The sequence below is a fragment of the Rhamphochromis sp. 'chilingali' genome, assembly GCF_963969265.1.
Source record: "Rhamphochromis sp. 'chilingali' genome assembly, chromosome: 6".
Taxonomy (NCBI): domain Eukaryota; kingdom Metazoa; phylum Chordata; class Actinopteri; order Cichliformes; family Cichlidae; genus Rhamphochromis; species Rhamphochromis sp. 'chilingali'.
In genome coordinates this window covers 25,061,597-25,080,409 of record NC_137933.1, presented here as the reverse complement: position 1 = coordinate 25,080,409, position 18,813 = coordinate 25,061,597, and the positions used below count along the sequence as shown (strand labels likewise).

The 18,813-nt window shown below is 40.1% G+C and overlaps 2 protein-coding genes and 1 long non-coding RNA gene across 4 annotated transcripts; 2 read left to right on the top strand and 1 right to left on the bottom strand.

Annotated features, from left to right (window-relative positions):
• The first annotated feature begins 1,154 nt into the window (after positions 1 to 1,154).
• LOC308398448 (uncharacterized protein) lies at positions 1,155 to 3,784 on the top strand. Of its 2 annotated transcripts, none has more exons than XR_013971955.1 (4): positions 1,155 to 1,759; positions 2,146 to 2,324; positions 2,551 to 2,632; positions 3,162 to 3,784. XR_013971955.1 is itself a non-coding variant. In XM_080885107.1 (4 exons), the coding sequence occupies exons 1-4, from the start codon at positions 1,712 to 1,714 to the stop codon at positions 3,275 to 3,277; spliced, it is 387 nt and encodes a 128-aa protein (XP_080741233.1). In that variant the 5' UTR covers positions 1,166 to 1,711; the 3' UTR covers positions 3,278 to 3,784. The 2 variants fall into 2 exon arrangements, 1 of the variants encoding a protein (XP_080741233.1); XM_080885107.1 differs by having other exon boundaries at positions 1,166 to 1,759; positions 2,184 to 2,324.
• Positions 3,471 to 5,695, bottom strand: LOC308398449. Its single transcript, XR_013971956.1, has 2 exons — positions 4,865 to 5,695; positions 3,471 to 4,071 (listed from the first exon to the last, which is right to left on the bottom strand). It is a non-coding gene; the product is annotated as an uncharacterized lncRNA (long non-coding RNA).
• Positions 5,696 to 5,781: 86 nt separating this feature from the next.
• kif7 (kinesin family member 7) lies at positions 5,782 to 18,301 on the top strand. The gene is made up of 20 exons (XM_080884732.1): positions 5,782 to 5,909; positions 8,295 to 8,667; positions 8,864 to 9,061; positions 9,176 to 9,575; positions 9,666 to 10,013; positions 11,014 to 11,206; positions 11,320 to 11,484; positions 11,682 to 11,840; positions 11,961 to 12,100; positions 12,257 to 12,363; positions 12,903 to 13,043; positions 13,129 to 13,334; positions 13,492 to 13,689; positions 14,328 to 14,453; positions 14,572 to 14,748; positions 14,828 to 15,043; positions 15,261 to 15,467; positions 16,917 to 17,115; positions 17,260 to 17,421; positions 17,613 to 18,301. Exons 2-20 carry the CDS (start codon positions 8,337 to 8,339, stop codon positions 18,005 to 18,007), a joined length of 4,068 nt encoding a protein of 1,355 aa, XP_080740858.1. The 5' UTR covers positions 5,782 to 5,909; positions 8,295 to 8,336; the 3' UTR covers positions 18,008 to 18,301.
• Positions 18,302 to 18,813: the final 512 nt, after the last annotated feature.

Genomic DNA, 18,813 nt, shown 5'->3' with positions numbered 1-18,813 from the left:
GCCCAACATTTCATTCAACATTATATCATGTATAGCCTACATTTCAAGTCTTGTTACATCTGAACTGACCTGCTCACATAATGTGATTGGTGGATGATCACCAGCACACATAAACATCAAATTTGATCTTTTGTTTTTTTGTTTGTTGCTTGGGAATTCATAGTTTTCAGTGTCCATTCATTCATTTTATTATAGTCCATAAGCTGTTTACTTTAGTTTTCTTCCACTAAACAGTTCTCTGGCCTCAACCTTTAATTTTCTCAAACATAATGTAAGTTGCATTTACTGAAGACACAACCTAAGATTATCCTTTCAGCAAAAATGAGACAGGGGAAAACAGAAAAGTACTGCTTTAATGTCAGTTATGGTCCAAACAAGGCTGGCCATGTGGTGAGAATGAACCATGGAATAAATATCACTGTAAAATTCTAAACTTTCATTTTTGATAAAGCATAGTTAGGGATGCACCAGGTGCCCCTGAGTTCGCCCTTAGCTACACTAGGTGATTATTACACACCACTCTGCTTTCAATCCCTAGTTATTATTACTCTCAAGCTCTCTTCTACAGTATGTTTTGCCCTGTCTTTCTCTCTTACCTGAGCCTGCACAAAGATTTTTCCTGTCAAAGGTGAGTCCTACCATCGCCAAGTACTTGCTCAGAGGGTTAAATGTGATTGTTGGGGGCTCTCTCTGTATTACTGTAGGGTATATATAAATATATAAAGCGCCTGCTGTTTTGACTTGGCTCTATAAAAAATAAAAGTGAATTTAAAAAAACAGCTTTCGTGATTTGACTAGTTGCATTTACACATGTGGTTTTCGTGCAGATAACAGAAATTTCTCTCAGCTCCCATAAATTATTTTACAATCCAGGATCCAAAACAAAACAAAACCGTAATGATTAAAGTGCCTTTTATACTAAATCACGTGTGCTGTGACCTGCTGAGATGTTATTATGGAACTCCAAAGTGTTCAAAATTAAATAAATAAATAGGTCAAGATGAAATAAATAACTATGTGAATAAATAAGACACAGATATGTAATGTGAGAATGATATTGTGAAATAATGGAACACATTTTGAAAAAAATGCTCATTATTGTGAAACATATTACATTCTGCTATATATATTTTCTTATTATTGTGAAATATTATTTCATGGTCATTATTTTTCACAATAACAGAGATTATTCCTGAGGCATTTTATTTATTTCCAGCCGTTTATATTCCAAAATGACCTTTTTTCAAAGTCAGTCTTTATTTCAAAATCCCGTTTTTCCCGATGGTCTATTTATTTCATAATGCGACTTTTCAGCAGAATGACTTTGTCTGTCAATCAAGAAAGACAGGGCGGAGCCAGTTGTGTGATTGGTTGCTCCTTTACTCAGACATAAGTAATAGCACATGAATTGTCGATTTAGGTTTAATGGTGCAATGCATCTCCTATGCAGCTGGCGGCAGTATGCAGCTCAAAATAAACTTAAGGCACCGACAAATGCAAAACACTGGGCGCGAATAACGTTACAGGTGTATCAATTCTTGTGAAGGGCATGGCTGCAGGAAACAAGTCCGTTTCTGAGTTACTCAGAGAACTTGCTAACCGCTTAGATTGAACGTCTTCACCTCAGTCTGCGTATTGCAGCAGTGTACTGGAGATGAAGTGGTCCCTGGTCCAAGTTCTCATCACAACCGCACAGTGTTAACGTTAGCAAATGCTAACGCTATCACAGCTAGCTCCACTCCACGAAACGCTGTTCAGGGTAAGTAACGATATGTTATTATTGCTTGGTTAGTCTGTCTGTCTGGCAAAAATGAGCTTTTTAATCAGTTTAGTCACAGATTTTTTTTTAATACTGTTTTTTATCATAGCAAAGAATTCTATAAATTAGGTAAGAGAAAATAATTGTCTTCTGGGTTAATGTCTGTATTACTATTTACATTGTTGTAGGTAATAGTTATTCATGACTGTTTTAAAGTGGCTTATCTTCTGTGCTAATATGGAAGACAAGTAATCTATGTGAAAGAAAAGAAAGCAATTTTAGTTCAACATAGTGATTTTGTAAGTGGGTATAATTTGAAAATGCTTTTACTAGTACAGTGGATGTTCTTTAAATATTTAACATTTAAAGTGTGTGTCACTTTACAGACTCCAACTTCAGTTTTGGTTTGGTCTCACCGTTGTAGGTCATAACACAAACAAGTCGTCAAGTCAAGCAGCTGAGGAAAGGGCTTAAGGAAACCATGGTATGGCCGCTTCTGACAGAAAGATCAGACATCATTCCTCCTTTCTTACCAAGGGAATCAGAGACTGCTCCCTGTTGTGAGGTAAGGTCAGGTCACGTCACATCTTTTAACATCTGAATAGTAAAGCTATTTGGTTAATTTATGAAGGATGAACATTAATTGTTGACACAAAACACCAATATACTGTTTTGTATGCGTGGGTTAGTTGAACAGCTGGGTTACATTTAATAAAAATACACCTAATGTTGCTGATGCTCTTAAGACTACAAGATAAGTAAAGCTATAAAATGACTGTGGCCTGCCACAGAAGATGAAGATGAGGAAGAAGAGGAATGCTCTCGAGGATAAATGCAGAGTGGCAGGTTACCTTCGGTCCTTCATTGAAAATGGTAAGTCTGCTGCGATAGGTATTTTGCCATTGGTTTTCTCTGATTATACTTTGGTAAATTACATACAGTCCAGTGATCTTGGGTCATTAACAAAGTACACTATAGTAGAGCTGGGCGATATGAGATTTTTTCATATCACGATATTTATTTTTATTTATTTTTTTATAAAAAGGACAAGAGCGGTGAGGTCTATCGCAATAGTTTAATTTTTCTATTGAGAAAAAGTTATTTCGCAATACATATCGTTATCGTTCTATCGCCCAGCTCTACGCTATAGTATAATTTTGTTATTTGCTCCATGCAATACATAAGAGTGGTGGCATTATCAGTTGCACTAGAATTGTATGTAGACTACTTTTAGCTTTGTTAACATAAAAATATCTATAAAAGCTACAACAGCAATTTGAGTGGGGCAAAAATGTCTGGTGCCCTGTATGTAAGTGGTCATCTTTTATGGTATTTCTCCATAAAAGATTCAAAATAATGAATATAGGATGTCATTATAGTTTAAAACAATCTTCTGTTGCAGCATCTTGTGCACAACAAAAAGCCCTCATCAAGTTTTGGACAGGATGGGAAGTCTTGCCGAGAAATGACTGTGGAAGTGGTCAACAGCAATCTTCCAAAGTCTTCCACCGGTTTTGAAGTACTACGTCTTCCTGCACACTACTGTACCTATGAGTCATTTCTAATGGACATTCAGGTGTGTCTCAACTCTACTAACTCAGGTTTTGGTCTGGTTTACGATTGATTCCATAACCACATGGTAAAATTAGACCATTTCTTCTTTCTTGCATCACATTACTGTACTCGGTGTTCAAAGAAACGGACAATCTAGTGAGTTCTAGTTCTTTTTAATACACTTGACAGTGAAAAATACAGAGTACAGGTGTGCATTTATGGCTTTTTTAATATAAACTGATGAAGAGTTCAGATATCAAAATCAGTTGTTCACTGTACATTATAAATTACACAATATGTTTTGTTTATACTCACTACTGATACAAAAAAAAATTTCTAGAAAAAATTATTTGAATTAAGATGTTACACTACTCTACTGTGTTCATTGTATTAAATCTGCTCAGAGTTGACATGTACTGTATATCCAACCAAGAAATGAATATCATTAAAGTGACAGCTGTATAAAACAAATCCTGTTTTATAGCCACTCACTGTTTTGTTGAAAATGAAATTGGTTATGCTGTTTTGAGTCAGTATTAGCTACAAAGCTGTAGAAATTAAAAAAAAAAAAAATCCTCCTGACATAGAAACTGATTAAATGTAATAATGTCTTTCTACAAGTGATTTTGAAGTATTGGTAGCACAGCAGGGTCTTGTTCATTCAGTGCATCTGGGAGCTGAATCTCAGGAATGGTGATCTCATTTGATGGGCAGCGATTATGTTGTCCTGTCCAGTCCACACCATAATCCTCATCAACCTGAAAGAGCATGCACATGTTTTAAATCTAAACTGAAGAGGTGTTTCCTGCAGCTGTTCCTAGATGGACTTATTGAGTCTGCCAGGGCCTATGTGAGTTGCTTAGGCATTGGCTACCAACTAATTATTCATTCACCCATTCTAGGTCAGGATTGGTTCTCTTCAGGTATAACAAATTTAACTTTGTTTAAAGTATTGCCATCTATACCTGACAGGTGGGATAAAAGAGAATGGCTTGGGAGGCTCACAGCAAATCTCAAAGTTTTCCAATTAATGCTGAAAGAACCAAGGATGTAAATGTATTCTTGTTTTAGCTTTACCGAAGACACCAGAGAAAGTATATCTATAATGCTGCTGAAATAGACAAAACCATTTCAATAAACTCGCTATTTAACATCAACCTTGTTATGCGTTATCAGAGAACAATCAACTGCAAACAGCAATGAAACATTCAACTATGTACTATTTAAAGCACTAATGACCCTGTTGTCTAACAAGATGTGATAAGTAAGTAGACTGTGGAAAGCTGGTGGGTCTACTCTCTGTGTAAAAGGTTCCTACAGGCCCCACTGACCCCAGTCTCCGAGTTAACACACTAACAGCTAACACTGCTAAACGTGTCTCAACGCCGAGATGGCGCCGATAGCTTTAGCCGTAGCTGCCCCACTTAGTTTAGACAGTAACAAAAAAAAGTAAGCGATAATAATTCATTGTCAAACGTCATAATTAAGGTCAACACCTAAACAATGCTGTGTACAGAATCACACAGGTGCTCAATTACAGCATAAACTTACCTTAGACCATCCTCCGTCATTTTCCTCCTAATTGTGCTCGGAGACACAGAAAATGTATCGGCAATTACCCCGACGGTTATCCCGGACAGCACTAAAGTCCTGAGTGCTGCACCGGGATTTCTAGACGTGGACGACCAACATTTGAAGACTGTTCTTCCTCGGCGTATTCCAAACGAACACGGTGCTGAATTGATCTTAAACCTTTGACAATGCTGTCATCGATGCGAACATCTTGAAGAGCAATTATCATCCCAAGCATTTCAGAAACATCTAAACGACTCAAAACAGTATCTACAGGTAAATGATCCCTCTCTATCTGATTTGCTTAAATGAGCAGAACTGGCTGAAGTTCACACCAGTCCGCCATCCTCCGTGACTTTTGACCTAGCACGCTGTTGCTAGCTGCAGTAGCCGTCCGCGGAGCCGGTATCCAGGAAAACTAGTCGATGGTAAACGATAAGCCAATAGGTGCAAAGGTCCAGCCCACTTACATTGATTGACAGACAAAGTCATTCTGCTGAAAAGTCGCATTATGAAATAAATAGACCATCGGGAAAAACGGGATTTTGAAATAAAGACTGACTTTGAAAAAAGGTCATTTTGGACTAAAAACGGCTGGAAATAAATAAAATGCCTCAGGAATAATCTCTGTTATTGTGAAAAATAATGACCATGAAATAATATTTCACAATAATAAGTAAATTTATATAGCAGAATGCAATATATTTCACAATAATGAGCATTTTTTTCAAAATGTGTTCCATTATTTCACAATATCATTCTCACATTACATATCTGTGTCTTATTTATTCACATAGTTATTTATTTCATCTTGACCTATTTATTTATTTAATTTTGAACACTTTGGAGTTCCATATGTTGTCGCCTCTCAGCCAAGATGCTTTGCTGCTGCAGATCAAACCCAGGCCACGGTTTCGTGCTCCTCCCCTGGGCTGCCCGTGGACTGCCCCTCAGCTTCCATTCTTCCCCAAAAAAGCTCTCCAGAGTTACTCTGAACCCGTGGTACAACTCCTGCTGCATTAAAGTAAGTCGTGAAAAATGTTTAGTGGTTACGAAAACTGTCAATGTACGCCGTTTAACGTTACGCATTTCTAACGGGCCGAGCTAGTTCGCGCGTTATCAGCTTTTATCCACCCTCATCCTCAAGTTTTTGATGTTGTTGTTTAGACTGTCAGCTAACTTTAGCTTAGCTGAAGTGAATCTGGACAACAAGCAGCCTCACGAACTTATGAACTTTAGGAAGCAGCGTGAAAATGAAACAGTCCTAAAATAAAGCCGACATTTTTCTCATTAATAGAGGTAGTACATTTTTGTGTTTTCTTCTTCTTTTGTTTTTTGTAACCCTGTACAACAGCGAGCTACCGTTACCCTGCTAACTTGGGAAATACAAGTTAGCAGCGCTGTGATTACTTCTGGATGTGAACTATAACTTTTTTTTCTTTACTCGATACAAAGCTGGTTTGTCTGCGTGAAAAAGCGATAACTTAACTAATGAAGTCGGTGATGAAACGCTACCCTTGGGTTAAAACGCAGTAACGTAACAGTACTTAACCAAAAAATAAGAAAAGATTATTCACAACGCGACACCCGCTATTTTAAACTGTTGAAGACTTTAACTGTGTCATATAACTACTGTGTCGTTAGTGCAGAGCTGTAATTAACCAGTAAATAGGGGAAGTAAATAGGCTCAGACTAATCCAAGTAATAATAAAGCATCCTTGAAGGGGTTTAATGTGAAATTGTAAACGTTTATTTTGAATAAGATCTTGGTACAGGTATATATTTTTAGTAACACTATAACTTTGGGAGAGATAAGCTGTGTTAAAAAGCCTCGAAATCAAAACTTATTTTATACTGCATGCATCTAAAAAAGATTGTGAGTTATTTCATCTAAAATGTTGTTGTTTGTTTCCTTACTGTAGTTTCAGGGAGTGTACATTTACATGAATAGAATATGAATGATAATCATAAACATTCACACAGCAGCTTTTCCTGCAGATGTTTGTTTTTGTTTATTTCATGTTTGCACCCAGGTCAGCATTTCTTAATGATCAACTCAGAAGCTGTATGCCTTTGTCTAAAATGGTAAATTGTGTGATACTTATATAGTCCCATTTCTACTCAGTTTTGAGAACTCAGAGTACTTGCTGTTACAAGTATCAAACTATAACACACATTAACACACATTCATACAGTGCTTTTATCTAATTTCACACATACACACAGACTCACATTCCAGTTGGTGCATCAGGGGCAACCCGGGGTTCAGTATCTTGCTCAGTGTTACTTTGACACATAGCCAAGAAGAGCCAGGGTTGACCAAAAGACCTGTGTCCAAAAGACCTTTGACTGAAGGGTAAAGTTGGCTAAACTGAAAGAGAAGTGGGTTTGCAGTTAAATATCCTAGCTCTAGGTGAGTCGACATTACCACATACAGTACAGTGGTGTTGTCACTTTTTATAGAGTTTACCTTATAAGAACTTTGTTGTGCATGGATCTCCTTTCATTTTTGTTTTGTTTTTTAAAAAACTGTAATAACATTATTTTATTTTATCTTTTTATAGAACACATATCTTATCAATGTTCTTCAGCAGTAAGTACAGTATTGTGAAAAACCTTTTACAGGACTACATCCAGGAAAGGTGTTGTGTAGTTGATGGTTAGTAGCAGCCAGGTACTGCTAATCAGGTGACTTTGATTAATTGGGCATCAGCATGTGCCTTTATCCTGGTGTTTGTGCAGAAGTTTTGGTAGTTTGCTGGTCTGGACCATTCAAGTGTGTCTTAACAAAAGGCCTCAATCTTTCCAGAAGTGGACATCGCAGCAAATGCACCCCAAGGTCAGATCATGCAATGCTCAGAGAAAATGCAAAAAAACTAAGAAAACAAAACAAGAACTACAGCACATGGCAACACCGCGTAGGTTTGCAAAGTTGCATCTTATTCTTGATTCACATGTGAGATTATCTGTCAGACAGATCAAACTTGGCCCAAATTCAGTCATGCAACAGGACAGTGATCCCAAGCACAGCAGCAAATCTACAACAGAAAATAAAATAATCAAGGTGCTGCAGTGGCCCAGTTAAAGTCCAGACATTAAACAGACTAAAAGCTGTAGAACAACTTTAAGAGCTGTGCATGAATGAAAGCTGGCAAACCTCAGTAAACTGTAGCAATGTTGTGAGGAAAAGTGGGCCACAAAGACTGATAAAGTCGTACAGAAAACGATTACGTTAAGTTATTGCTGCTAAAAGTGGTTCTACAAGCTACTCAGTCATGGGTGCACTTATTTTTTCCCATCTTATCATGCCATCAATCGCATCCTCATTTATTACCTTGTACCATATTCATAAATGTGACATGAGATGTTCATCAAATATTTGTCAATAAATGATTTTTGTTTTCTTTAGGCGTCCAAAGATGATCAATACATAACAGAGAGGAGAGAAGAAATGTCTCCCAAACTGCCTGCTGGCCAGGGCAGAGGGGAGTATTCTGCAGTGCAGGTGGCTGTCCGAGTACGTCCGCTGCTGCCTAAAGAGCTTCTGCACTGCCATGAGAGCTGTATCACTGTGGATCCTGAGCTGTGTAGGGTTACTCTGGGTCATGACCGACACTTTCTTTGCGACTTTGTATTTGAGGAAACTTGCAGTCAGGAGGAGATTTATTCTGCGTCTGTTCAGCCGCTCATAGATGCCTTCTTTCAAGGTTTCAATGCTACAGTGTTTGCCTATGGACAGACAGGATCAGGCAAGACTTACACCATTGGGGAAGCTAATATTTGTAAGTTTTTCTTTTTTGTCTTTTAGAATTTTTTTTACTTCAAAATATTAGTAAAATCTTTGGTTTCAACAAAGCATGCATGGCACACACTTTAAAAATACAAGCTATGCTATTTTGCAGTTTTTTTTATTGGATTGAAAAAATTAGCTGAACAGAATCAGATTTTCCATTTTTTAAAAATTAACTGTAATTTTAGGTTCCTTTAGTGATGAGGAGCAGGGCATCATCCCCAGGGCCGTTGCAGATATCTTCAAGCTGCTCGATGAAAATGACCTCACAGACTTCTCTGTTCGAGTCTCCTATCTGGAGATTTACAAAGAGGATTTCAAGGACTTGCTGGAAGTTGAGACTGCCAGCAAGGACATCCACATCCGGGAGGATAAGGGCAATATTGGTGAGGAATAAAGAGTCTTAAATGTTTCTAAGCATGTTTTTGAGTAGTCAATGCAGAAATGTTTTCATTTAAAAAGTATTTGTTGATGTATTTAATTGCATTTTGACTTCGTAGTTTTGTGCGGCGTAAAGGAGTGTGAAGTGGAGGGTCTTGATGAAGTGCTAAGTTTACTGGAGTCTGGAAACACAGCCAGGCACACTGGTGCAACCCAGATGAATCCCAACTCCAGCAGGTCTCACACCATTTTTACTGTGTACATGGACCAACGACGAGGAAGCTCTCGCCTTTATGGGACTGCTGGAAGTTCTGGACCACAAATGTTGTCTTCCAAGTTTCACTTTGTTGACCTGGCAGGATCAGAGCGCATTTTAAGGACAGGAAACACTGGAGAGAGACTAAAGGAGAGTATCCAGATTAACAGCGGTCTTTTAGCTCTAGGAAATGTTATCGGGGCACTGGGGGACCCCAAGAGGAAAGGCTCTCACATACCATACAGAGATTCTAAAATTACAAGGTAAGTTATAATAAGTTGATCTGGACTTAAGCATATCAATCTAACTAAACATTAATACCTGAACATTTTATTTTTCCTTCTTTCAACTAGGATACTCAAAGATTCTTTAGGAGGAAATTCAAAAACGCTGATGATTGCTTGCATCAGTCCATCTTCTTCTGATTTTGATGAGAGCCTGAACACACTAAACTATGCCACAAGGGCAAGAAACATTCAGAACCGTGCTACAGTCAACTGCAAACGTGAGCCAGATCGCGTGGAAGGGCTCGAGCAGCAAATCAAGGCGCTTCGCAGAGCCCTCGAAAACCGCCAGCGTTCAGAGACCCGCATAATCTCTCACGCCGAATCCAATAGGAGACCTCGACTTGGAGAGGGAGAAATAAGCAAACTGCAAGTCCAGAGCGCTCACTATAGGACCTGCACAGACACTGCTTACAGGTTAAAGAGCATTTATCGATGGGTTTGATTTAGTCTGCGTTATTTAACCTGTGCTGTAAGATTTGGACACTCTGTTTAACCTACCAGAAAAACGTACACATTGGTTGACAGCTGCTTTGTGAATTAATCCTCATCTACATCTTTAGAGAGAGAAAAGTTTGATATATGTATATATCATACAATTTAAAAAGCCAGTGCAAACACAACACTGTTTGGTTTATTTTATAATTACGTAATAATTTTTTTTTTTTTTTTTAAATATTGGAAAACAATGAAAGTGTCCAATCAGCCAAAGTCTTAATATGTGACGCAGGATGGGAATAGCCAGCCAAAGATGCAGACTGAGAATCTCAGCTACCAACATAAAAAAACAAGCAATAGCAGAATCAGGAACAACTGAACTTTTTAGTATTTCCAGTGTTTGTCTTACATTCACTTTCTGCAGATATCTCTCAAAACTGTGTCAGAAAATGCATGTTTGAACAGTTTCTGAGGCATAAACAGTATCTTATGCACTATTTTGCCCCGTATTGTCATCTAGCAAAACTCAACCATGATAAGAAAAAACGGTCTCACACTCCTAGGGACTGCAACCCAGTGCTGGCGACTGTTGTCTTTAGCCTGTGGTGATAATGCTGTATGGATTTTGTTCGTTAAAACAGTTTTTTTTTGTTATTTATAAATGTGTTGAAAATAAACATTTTTCCATTTGCGTTTTAACTAAACAATAATAATTCTGAGAATGCAAGTAAAATTTGTAGAAATTTGTCATGCAAACTGTTTGTTGCATGACAGAGAATAAATTAAAAGTTAAAATTTGGGACTTTAGCGTGGTTTTCACATAAGGTAACTTGTTTAAAACTATTTAAAACCCAGTCATCTGCGTATTTTATTCTAAATCATAATTTTTGATGTTTCTCTGATACAAAAATGTAGAAGAGATAAGTGAAATCAATGGCTATACAAACATTTGAATGTCTGTGCTGCTGGTGGATCACAGGTTGCTGCGGGAGCTGCAGAGTGAAGGGGCTCTGACTGCTGAACAAAGTCTGAGAGTGAAGGAGTGGCTTTGTTCTGTGGAGGAAGAGAGAAGTGGGCTGACCACGGCTTCCGGTCCAGACAGCGGTATTGAGAACAGCTCCACTGAGGACAGTGCTGGCCTGAGGAGGGGCAGGCCTTCTGTAAGAAACCAGGTCTGTCCCTTTCACTCTAAAATAATTACTAAATCACTAGTAATTATTTTTAAAGAGTAACGTTTTGAACAAAAACATAGGACACGTATTACTAACTATGAATTACTCCTTAGGACACCGCTGTGGAGGAGAGGTGGAGCCATGACCATGACAGTGATAAAGATGGAGAGAAAGAAGATGCTATTGCACACCTTCAGTCACAGATCCAGCGGTTAGAGAGGGAGAACACAGACTTTCTAGCAGCTCTGGAAGATGCTATGGAGCAGTACAAGCAGCAGGTTAGACAAAGTTTATCTCCTATATTGTTTTTCTGTTGGAGCAGTGACTCACACTTTTGATTTTTTTTAATTGTCATCACAAAGTTAATCCTACTGACCCGCACCCGAGCTGTGTCAACACTTAATACACTGATGTTTCAGGTCATATCTGATCTTAGTGATGTGATACTGATTTTATTGTCCTCTTATTGTCTCAGAGTGATAAGCTGCAGGAGCAGCAGGACCTGATAGCAGATCTACAGTGTCAGCTCTCTACTGCAGGACTGATGGGCCTGGGTCTTAACATGAGGCTGCGGCCGCACACTGCCCCCATGGGCTCCATGCAGCACAGCCAGAATGGAGGCACCCACAGACAGGTAACCAGCCATTAAAAAAAAGAAATAGAAAATCCATATTAAGATGCATTAAGAGTACAATTTATTCTTTTGTTTTATAGTTTTCATACCTCTACATCTGTGTGTTTTGTGTGATTGCAGGTCAGTCCAGTGGGATACATTGGTAATGGGCCTTGCACTGATCAGGATGGGAAACTGTATGAGGAGCAGGAGATCCCAGGTGGAGTGGAAACGCATTACAGGGAAAAAGAGGGCAGTCATTCTGGACAAGAGAGGTCAAAGTATGTTGTTTCTTCTGAATCTAAATTGAGTTTCAATTTTTTTTTAAAGTTGCTAAACAACTGTCTGGGCAATCATGTCAATCAACCATTCACTCAAAGTGTCATTGTGTTACGCCTGTGCTCATGGTATTTGTGACTTGTGCGTTATTCTGTCAGGCAGGTGAATCTGACCTGGACCAAGTGGGACATGCAGTCAGGGGGATTACCAGCTGCTGGCAAAGGGCTGGAGCCAGACCAGCACCCCTGTTTAGCTAGAAAAGCATGTAAGTCTAACAACTTGCTCACTACCAAGATTACCAGATGCTCAGAAATAATTTAATGGAGCGTTGAGCGGGATGTTGAAAGTATTGTCAGGATTTCTTTTTTGTACTATATTTGCCTTGACTAGTGGAACATTTCTTAAATCAGAAATCAAGTTTAAGTCATGCAGTGTCATACAGTCAGAAACACTCTGTTACAAACACGATCAGTTATGATCCAGTTTTAAGTCCTTTTGCTTATTTTTCTGTGTTTTCTGCAGACTGCGTATCCAGTCTCTGTGCGGCATGCACAGAAAATGAATTAAGTAAATTGCAGGGACACTAACATCACGTGGAAAGATTAATTCTGTACTTTATTGTGGTTACATGTTCAACCAGTGGTTACCGCAGACTTCTAAAACTGATTGTTATTCTTCTGTTGCCTCTTTTCTGTTTCTATATTACACTCCACTCGTGCTTGAGTTGAGTCAAAGCTGTGTCTCCTTCCTAATTGTACCACCATCCTATCAACCTTGTGTGTTCACTTTCAAATTTCTCTGTAGCCAACTCCAGCAGTGGGGAAAGTCTAAAAAGCTTTGAAGGTGTTTCAGAGTGGGGACTTCTTCAGGCACAGCAGAAGATCAGGGAGTTCTCTGTCACCATTCGCATGAAAGAAGAACTCATTAAGGAACTTGTCAAAACAGGTAGCAATTAAAATTTTGGCTTTATCCTTTTCACAGAAAATATTCTCTTGTGTGTTTTTTCTGAATCAGTTGTTTGCCTTTTAAGGTAAGGATGCTCAGGCTCTGAACAAGCAGTACAGCCATAAGATCACAGCTCTGGAGGGGGAAGCTGTGCAAGCTCGGCAGGAGCTGCAGGAGGCCCAGCGGCAGCTGCAGGACCTAGAGAGGCAAGAGAGAGAGATCAGCATCACAGACAAGACCAGAGCACAGGAATGTCGCAGGAAGATAGCTGCTGCTCAGAGCAAAGTTCAGGTTTGTGTTCATGTGACGCCAAGTTCGGAGTGATGTTGTTGTTTTGTGTCAGTGAGATGCTGCTTTTTAAAACTGTGTTCTTAATGATTTCCTTTCCTGATTTTTAAACATGACCTGTAAACTTCTAAAAGTGAAAATATTTCTGGTTAAACATTAGGTACTAAGTCAGCGTCAGAGGGATACTGCCCGTCTCGCCAACCTCCCTGCCCAGAGTGAGCGCCGTGTGTTAGAGCTGGAGAGAAGCGTCCAGTCTATGAGACAGCAGCAGGAGCAGCTGCAAAAGCGGCTGCGTCAGGAAAGTCAGCAGAAGCGTCGTCTGGAGAACGAAATGCAGCAGAGAACTCACAGAGTCAAGGTACCACTGAGTGGCTTTGTTGTTTGTAACTAAGCAAAGTTTAATTGAAAAATATTAGTCTGTGCGACAGATGGCACTGCAGTTTCAGTTAAGGCTGGGTAATTAATCCAATTTTATGTCAGTTATGATTTTTTTTCCAACAAACACGAAACCAAAAAAAATCTAGATTAAACGCCTTTGAATTCATTTTCACTAAAAAGCTGTCGTTTGTTTCTTGAGTTATAAATCAAGCACCTCTTTCCTTTGCAGCTTAAACTCACTCAGTGTTTAGTGCAGCTCAAGCCAAGAGAGAGCAAATGGGGCTCACTTTACCCCCAGGCTACACTCGCAGACATCCCACAGTGGTGGTAGGGTGGCGTGGACTGGTGGTTGCCCTTGCGAGAAAGGCTTTAGAGTCAAAAACGTCTCATCTTAGGGTCTAACTCTCCTACAGGACAAACGTCTGTCCTCTGTCACCTCCATTTAAATACTTTTTACTCAGCAGCCTTAGAATGAGTATAGAATCTGTCTTTTGGGGGGCAATGATGAGCAAATTAGCTTAACTGGTAATTGGAGCCGAATGCAGTTCTTGCAGTTCTTCCTGTTCTTGCAGTGCGATGTGTGAAAATGTGACTTTCATGTTATTTACACCATACCAGGAACTTGAAATAAAGAATGAGCAGCAGCAGAAGATCCTGAAGATAAAGACCGAAGCGATTGCAGCTTTCCAGAGGCAGAGACGCAGCGGCAGCAACGGCTCTGTCATCTCATTAGAAGAGCAGCAGGTGCAGCAAGAGCTGAGATGCAGTAGTAGTGTATACACGTAAAGCACCTAGAAATACTACTACTGTCTGTTATTGTGCTTTTATGTGTCCTTTTGTGTCTCAACTTGCCTGTGAGCAGAAAATTGAGGATCAAAAGCGCTGGCTGGATGAGGAGATGGAACGGATACTAGAACAGAGGAGAGGATTGGAAGATCTGGAGGGAGAGCTGACGAAAAGAGAGGAAATCCTGGCCAAGAAAGAAGCATTGCTACAGGAACGCAGCGGATTGGAAACCAAGAGGCTCCGCTCCAGTCAGGTATTAACATAAACAATTCAGCTTATTAGCACAGAGGACTTGCAGATACTGAGTCCTGTTTTATTCATCTTTCCTCCAGGCCCTAAGTAAAGATCTAATGACACTCACCGGGCGCATTGAATTACTCGAGGAAGAGTTGAGTGAGAGGAATGGTCTCCTTCGCAGTAGTAGTGCTCAAGACTCCCAACAGATCCGGCAAGAGATCTCCAACCTACGTCAAGAGAAAGATTCACTGCTTAAACAGCGAGTTGAGCTGGACGATAAACTGCGGCAGGGTAGCCTGCTCTCACCAGAGGTCAGATATTACTCTGAGGTTCAAGCTCTTTTATCTGATTTCAATTATCAGCACTCTTTAGATTAATATTTTGCTGTACAGAACACATGTACTGAATACAGTCACAATAACAGCCTAATTATCAAGAATCTGGAAAGCACTAGTTTCAAACTGAAAATGAATTCTACATCGTATTCAAATCTTCATTAAGGACATCTGTTCACTCTGATGTTACCAGGAGGAGCGAACGCTTTTCCAGCTGGACGAGGCAATTGAGGCTCTGGATGCAGCGATTGAGTATAAGAATGAAGCCATCACTCAAAGACAGAGACAGCTTCGGGTTTCTGCCAGTATGCTCTCCCAGTGGGAGATGAATCTCATGGCCAAGCTCAGTTACCTGTCTGCCTCTGAGACCAGAGCTCTGCTGTGCAAGTACTTCGACAAGGTATGTGAAACAGAATAAAAAATGTTCTGAATAAACAGACCCACACAAATTTTAGTCATTTTTAGGGGGTAGAATAAACCTTAAGATGATAAAAAAGAGAGAACTGTGCCCATGTAAGCACCTCAGTCTGATTAGTTTGTGGCTGTGCTCTTCCTTAGTATGCCCTCTCCCTCACATTTAATGTGCCCATGCCTGCCTTGACAGAAACGCCCGGTGATGCATTCTACTTCCCTTTCGACAAATCAGCAGTTACAAAGCTGAAATGTGTCTTTGTGTTGAGATTTTTAAGAGAAACTCTTAGAGAATTAAGAGCAACACATATCCAATATTGATGCCTGTTTCCAGAGAGTTGATTTTATGCGCCAAAGAAAAGGTAGCCAATGAGGATGGTGATTGTAGGACATACACTCAACAGAAACATTACGAGACATACCTTGCTAGCACTCGATTGGGCCCCTTTTTACCTTCAGAAATGCGTTAATTCTTCAACAAGGTGCTGGAAACATTCCTCTAAGATTTTGGTTCATATTGACATGATAGCATCACAGGTCACACCACATCTGTGAGTGTCTACATCCCAAAGGTGCTCTGTTGACTGTGGGGGCTATTTGAGTACTGTGAACTCACTGTCATGTCCAAGTAAGCAGTTTGAGATGATTTGAATTTTGTGACATGGAGTGTCATCCTTCTGGAAGCAACCATCAGAAGATGGGCACACTGTGGTCATAAAGGGGTTGGTTAGTAACAAAACACCGTTACAGCACCATCCACCACCAGCCTGAACCGTTGATACAAGACAGGATGGATCCATGTTTTCCTGATGTTTATGTCAAATCTGACCCTACCTAATGTGACAGCAGAAATCAAGACTCATCACCAGGCAATGTTTTTCCAGTCATCTATTGTCCAGTTTTGGTGAGCCGTGTTTATTGCAGTCTCAGTTTCCTGTTGTTCACTGAGAGGAGTGGCACCCAGGCTGCTTCAGGGTTCAGTATGTACCCATAACTTGATTGTAATGAGTGGTTTTTTGAGTCACTCTTCCTTCCTATAAGCTTGAAACAATCTGGTCATTTACCAACATCCACAAGGTGTTTTCATCCAGAGAACTGTCGCTCCCTGGATATATTCTTTTTCTGACCATTTTCTGTAAACTCTAAAATTGGTTGTGTAGATCAGCAGCAACATTCAGTCCAGCCCAGCTGCCACCAACAGCCATTCAAGGTCACTTAAATCACCATTTCCCCCCCACCTTTTTTCTGATGCTCAGTTTGAACTTCTGCAAGTTGTCTTGGCCATATCTACATGCACAATGCTTGGAGTTGCTGCCATGTTTAGATATATTTATGTTAACAACCATTTGAGCAGGTGCACCTTGCACATGTGACTCTGGACTGCGTCTGGACTCACCAGTTGTAGGCTTATGAGTGTTTGTGTGCACATTTCCTGCAGGTGGTATCTCTGCGTGAAGAAGAGCGTAAGCTGCAACTTGCCCTAGCTGAGCTGGAAATGCAACTAGATGAGCAGCAGAGGCTGGTGCAGTGGCTGGAAAATGCACTCGATCGCACACAACTCGACACAGATCGCCGGCTTACACAACAGCAGAAGGAACATGAGAGGAGTGTGCAGCTCTTACTGCAGCAGTGTCGAGGTGAGACTAACATAAACCAGTCACGCTATACTGCAGACTAAGTCTCACACACTGAACATATGTAAGGCTCAAAGGTAGAGTATAAGTTAAAGTGGCAGATGGTGTTTCCGTTAATATACTGTGTACGTTTTATCATCCCAACAGAACAAATGGACGAGGGTCTGTTAGGGCGGCAGCGGCAGTATGAGGGATGGATCCTCAACCTCAGCAGGGAACTGAACCATTACAAAGCGGCTAATGTGGAACTAAACAACAAACTGAGGGAACTCTGTGGGTCATCCACGCAGCCAAAAGAGCATCCTAAAGGTGCAAAAGTGTTTATTTTTAGTGTGTGATTGCGATGTCATTCTGCGGGACTAGGAACAAGATGCCTTTAGTTCAAATTTTCCTTCTGTTTTGTAACTTTTGGAGTTTTCCAGTCGAATTTAGTGATTTTTACCGTTAAAAATAATGTATTCCTGCATTAGTAAATATCCTTATAACATACTGTCTTTCAGTCGTGCCATCTGATGGTAAACCTGCGAACGCTGGCAGCATGGAAAAGCTTCCCCGTTGCCCCGAAGACAGCTCAGGAGGCAGTGGGGCAGGGCAGCTGGACAGACCTTCCAAGTCTAGGGAGGAAATGCGGGAGCTGGTGAACACCCCTCTCCCGTCCACGTGGAGGCGCTCTTCTCTCCCAACGGAGGAACCTGCCATCATGGAGGAGCTGTGGCTTCAGGTGGCCAGTGATGGCCCTGTTAAACGTGTAGGTCAAACTGCTGTGGGGTCTTGGAGTGGGCCAACATCCCTGCCTGTGGTTAAATCTCGCCGGGAGTCCCGTCGCTCCAGCCTCAACATTGGACCACTGACCTCAAACAATGCATTAATAGATGTGCGAAAGAATCCTGTCTGAAAGTAAATGTAACATGTAATTCGCATGTATTTTTGCTCTGTGGTCGCTGAAAGGTTTTATTGCTTTGTCAGTCTTTTAGCTTTTTTTATGTGAATTTTGTACTTTAAATAATGAACACCCACTGATTTTGATACAAAGCACTTTCCACTAAGTTTTTCATGTCATACAGATGGTAGGTATGTGGTCTAACAATATGGCTCATTTCATCCCTACAAAACGAGATTCTGTCTTTCTCTGATGATGTAGTCTTTTGACTTTCTTGAATATTTTATATTAAAAGGTTTTTGCCTTCTATGCTCATGTTTCTTATTTTCTTTTGTACTGAATTCAAGTCCACAGATGTCAAACCTTGAATAAATTACCTCAGAGAAATAGTGCATTTTAAGTTTGAGTCAGGATTTAGAGTCCATCACAACACAGAAACAGCACTACTGAAGGTTATCACTGATCTTCCTATAGCCTCTGACAGGTGAAACATTTGATAACACTGACTACACCAATTACTATAGAGACAGGAACTATTATTAAAGAACGATTAAAGAAAAATGTTTGCAGCACAAGTCATGGAGTTCCACAGAGTTGTGTTCTGGGACTCATGCTTTTTATATTATAGATGCTTCCCTTAGGAAATACAGTGATGTGTGATTTTTTACTTCTAAATTCTGATAAAGCTGAGGTTTTTGTGTTTTGACCTAGAAATCTCAGAAACATGTCTTACTTAGATGCAGTATCTGCTCTCCAGTAGCATTATGAAGAATCTTAGTCATTTTTGACCAGAGCATGTCCTTCAAGGTGTGCATTAAACA

Bases quoted from the DNA above. Each gene is read 5' to 3' on its own strand.
- kif7 (XM_080884732.1), top strand. From the start codon at position 8,337: ATGTCTCCCAAACTGCCTGCTGGCCAGGGCAGAGGGGAGTATTCTGCA. The intron at 11,841-11,960 runs GTAACCAGCCAT...GTGTGATTGCAG, and splicing joins ATGGAGGCACCCACAGACAG to GTCAGTCCAGTGGGATACAT. The intron at 12,101-12,256 runs GTATGTTGTTTC...TTATTCTGTCAG, and splicing joins TCTGGACAAGAGAGGTCAAA to GCAGGTGAATCTGACCTGGA.
- LOC308398448 (XM_080885107.1), top strand. From the start codon at position 1,712: ATGCTAACGCTATCACAGCTAGCTCCACTCCACGAAACGCTGTTCAGG. The intron at 1,760-2,183 runs GTAAGTAACGAT...TCACCGTTGTAG, and splicing joins TCCACGAAACGCTGTTCAGG to GTCATAACACAAACAAGTCG. The intron at 2,325-2,550 runs GTAAGGTCAGGT...GGCCTGCCACAG, and splicing joins AGACTGCTCCCTGTTGTGAG to AAGATGAAGATGAGGAAGAA.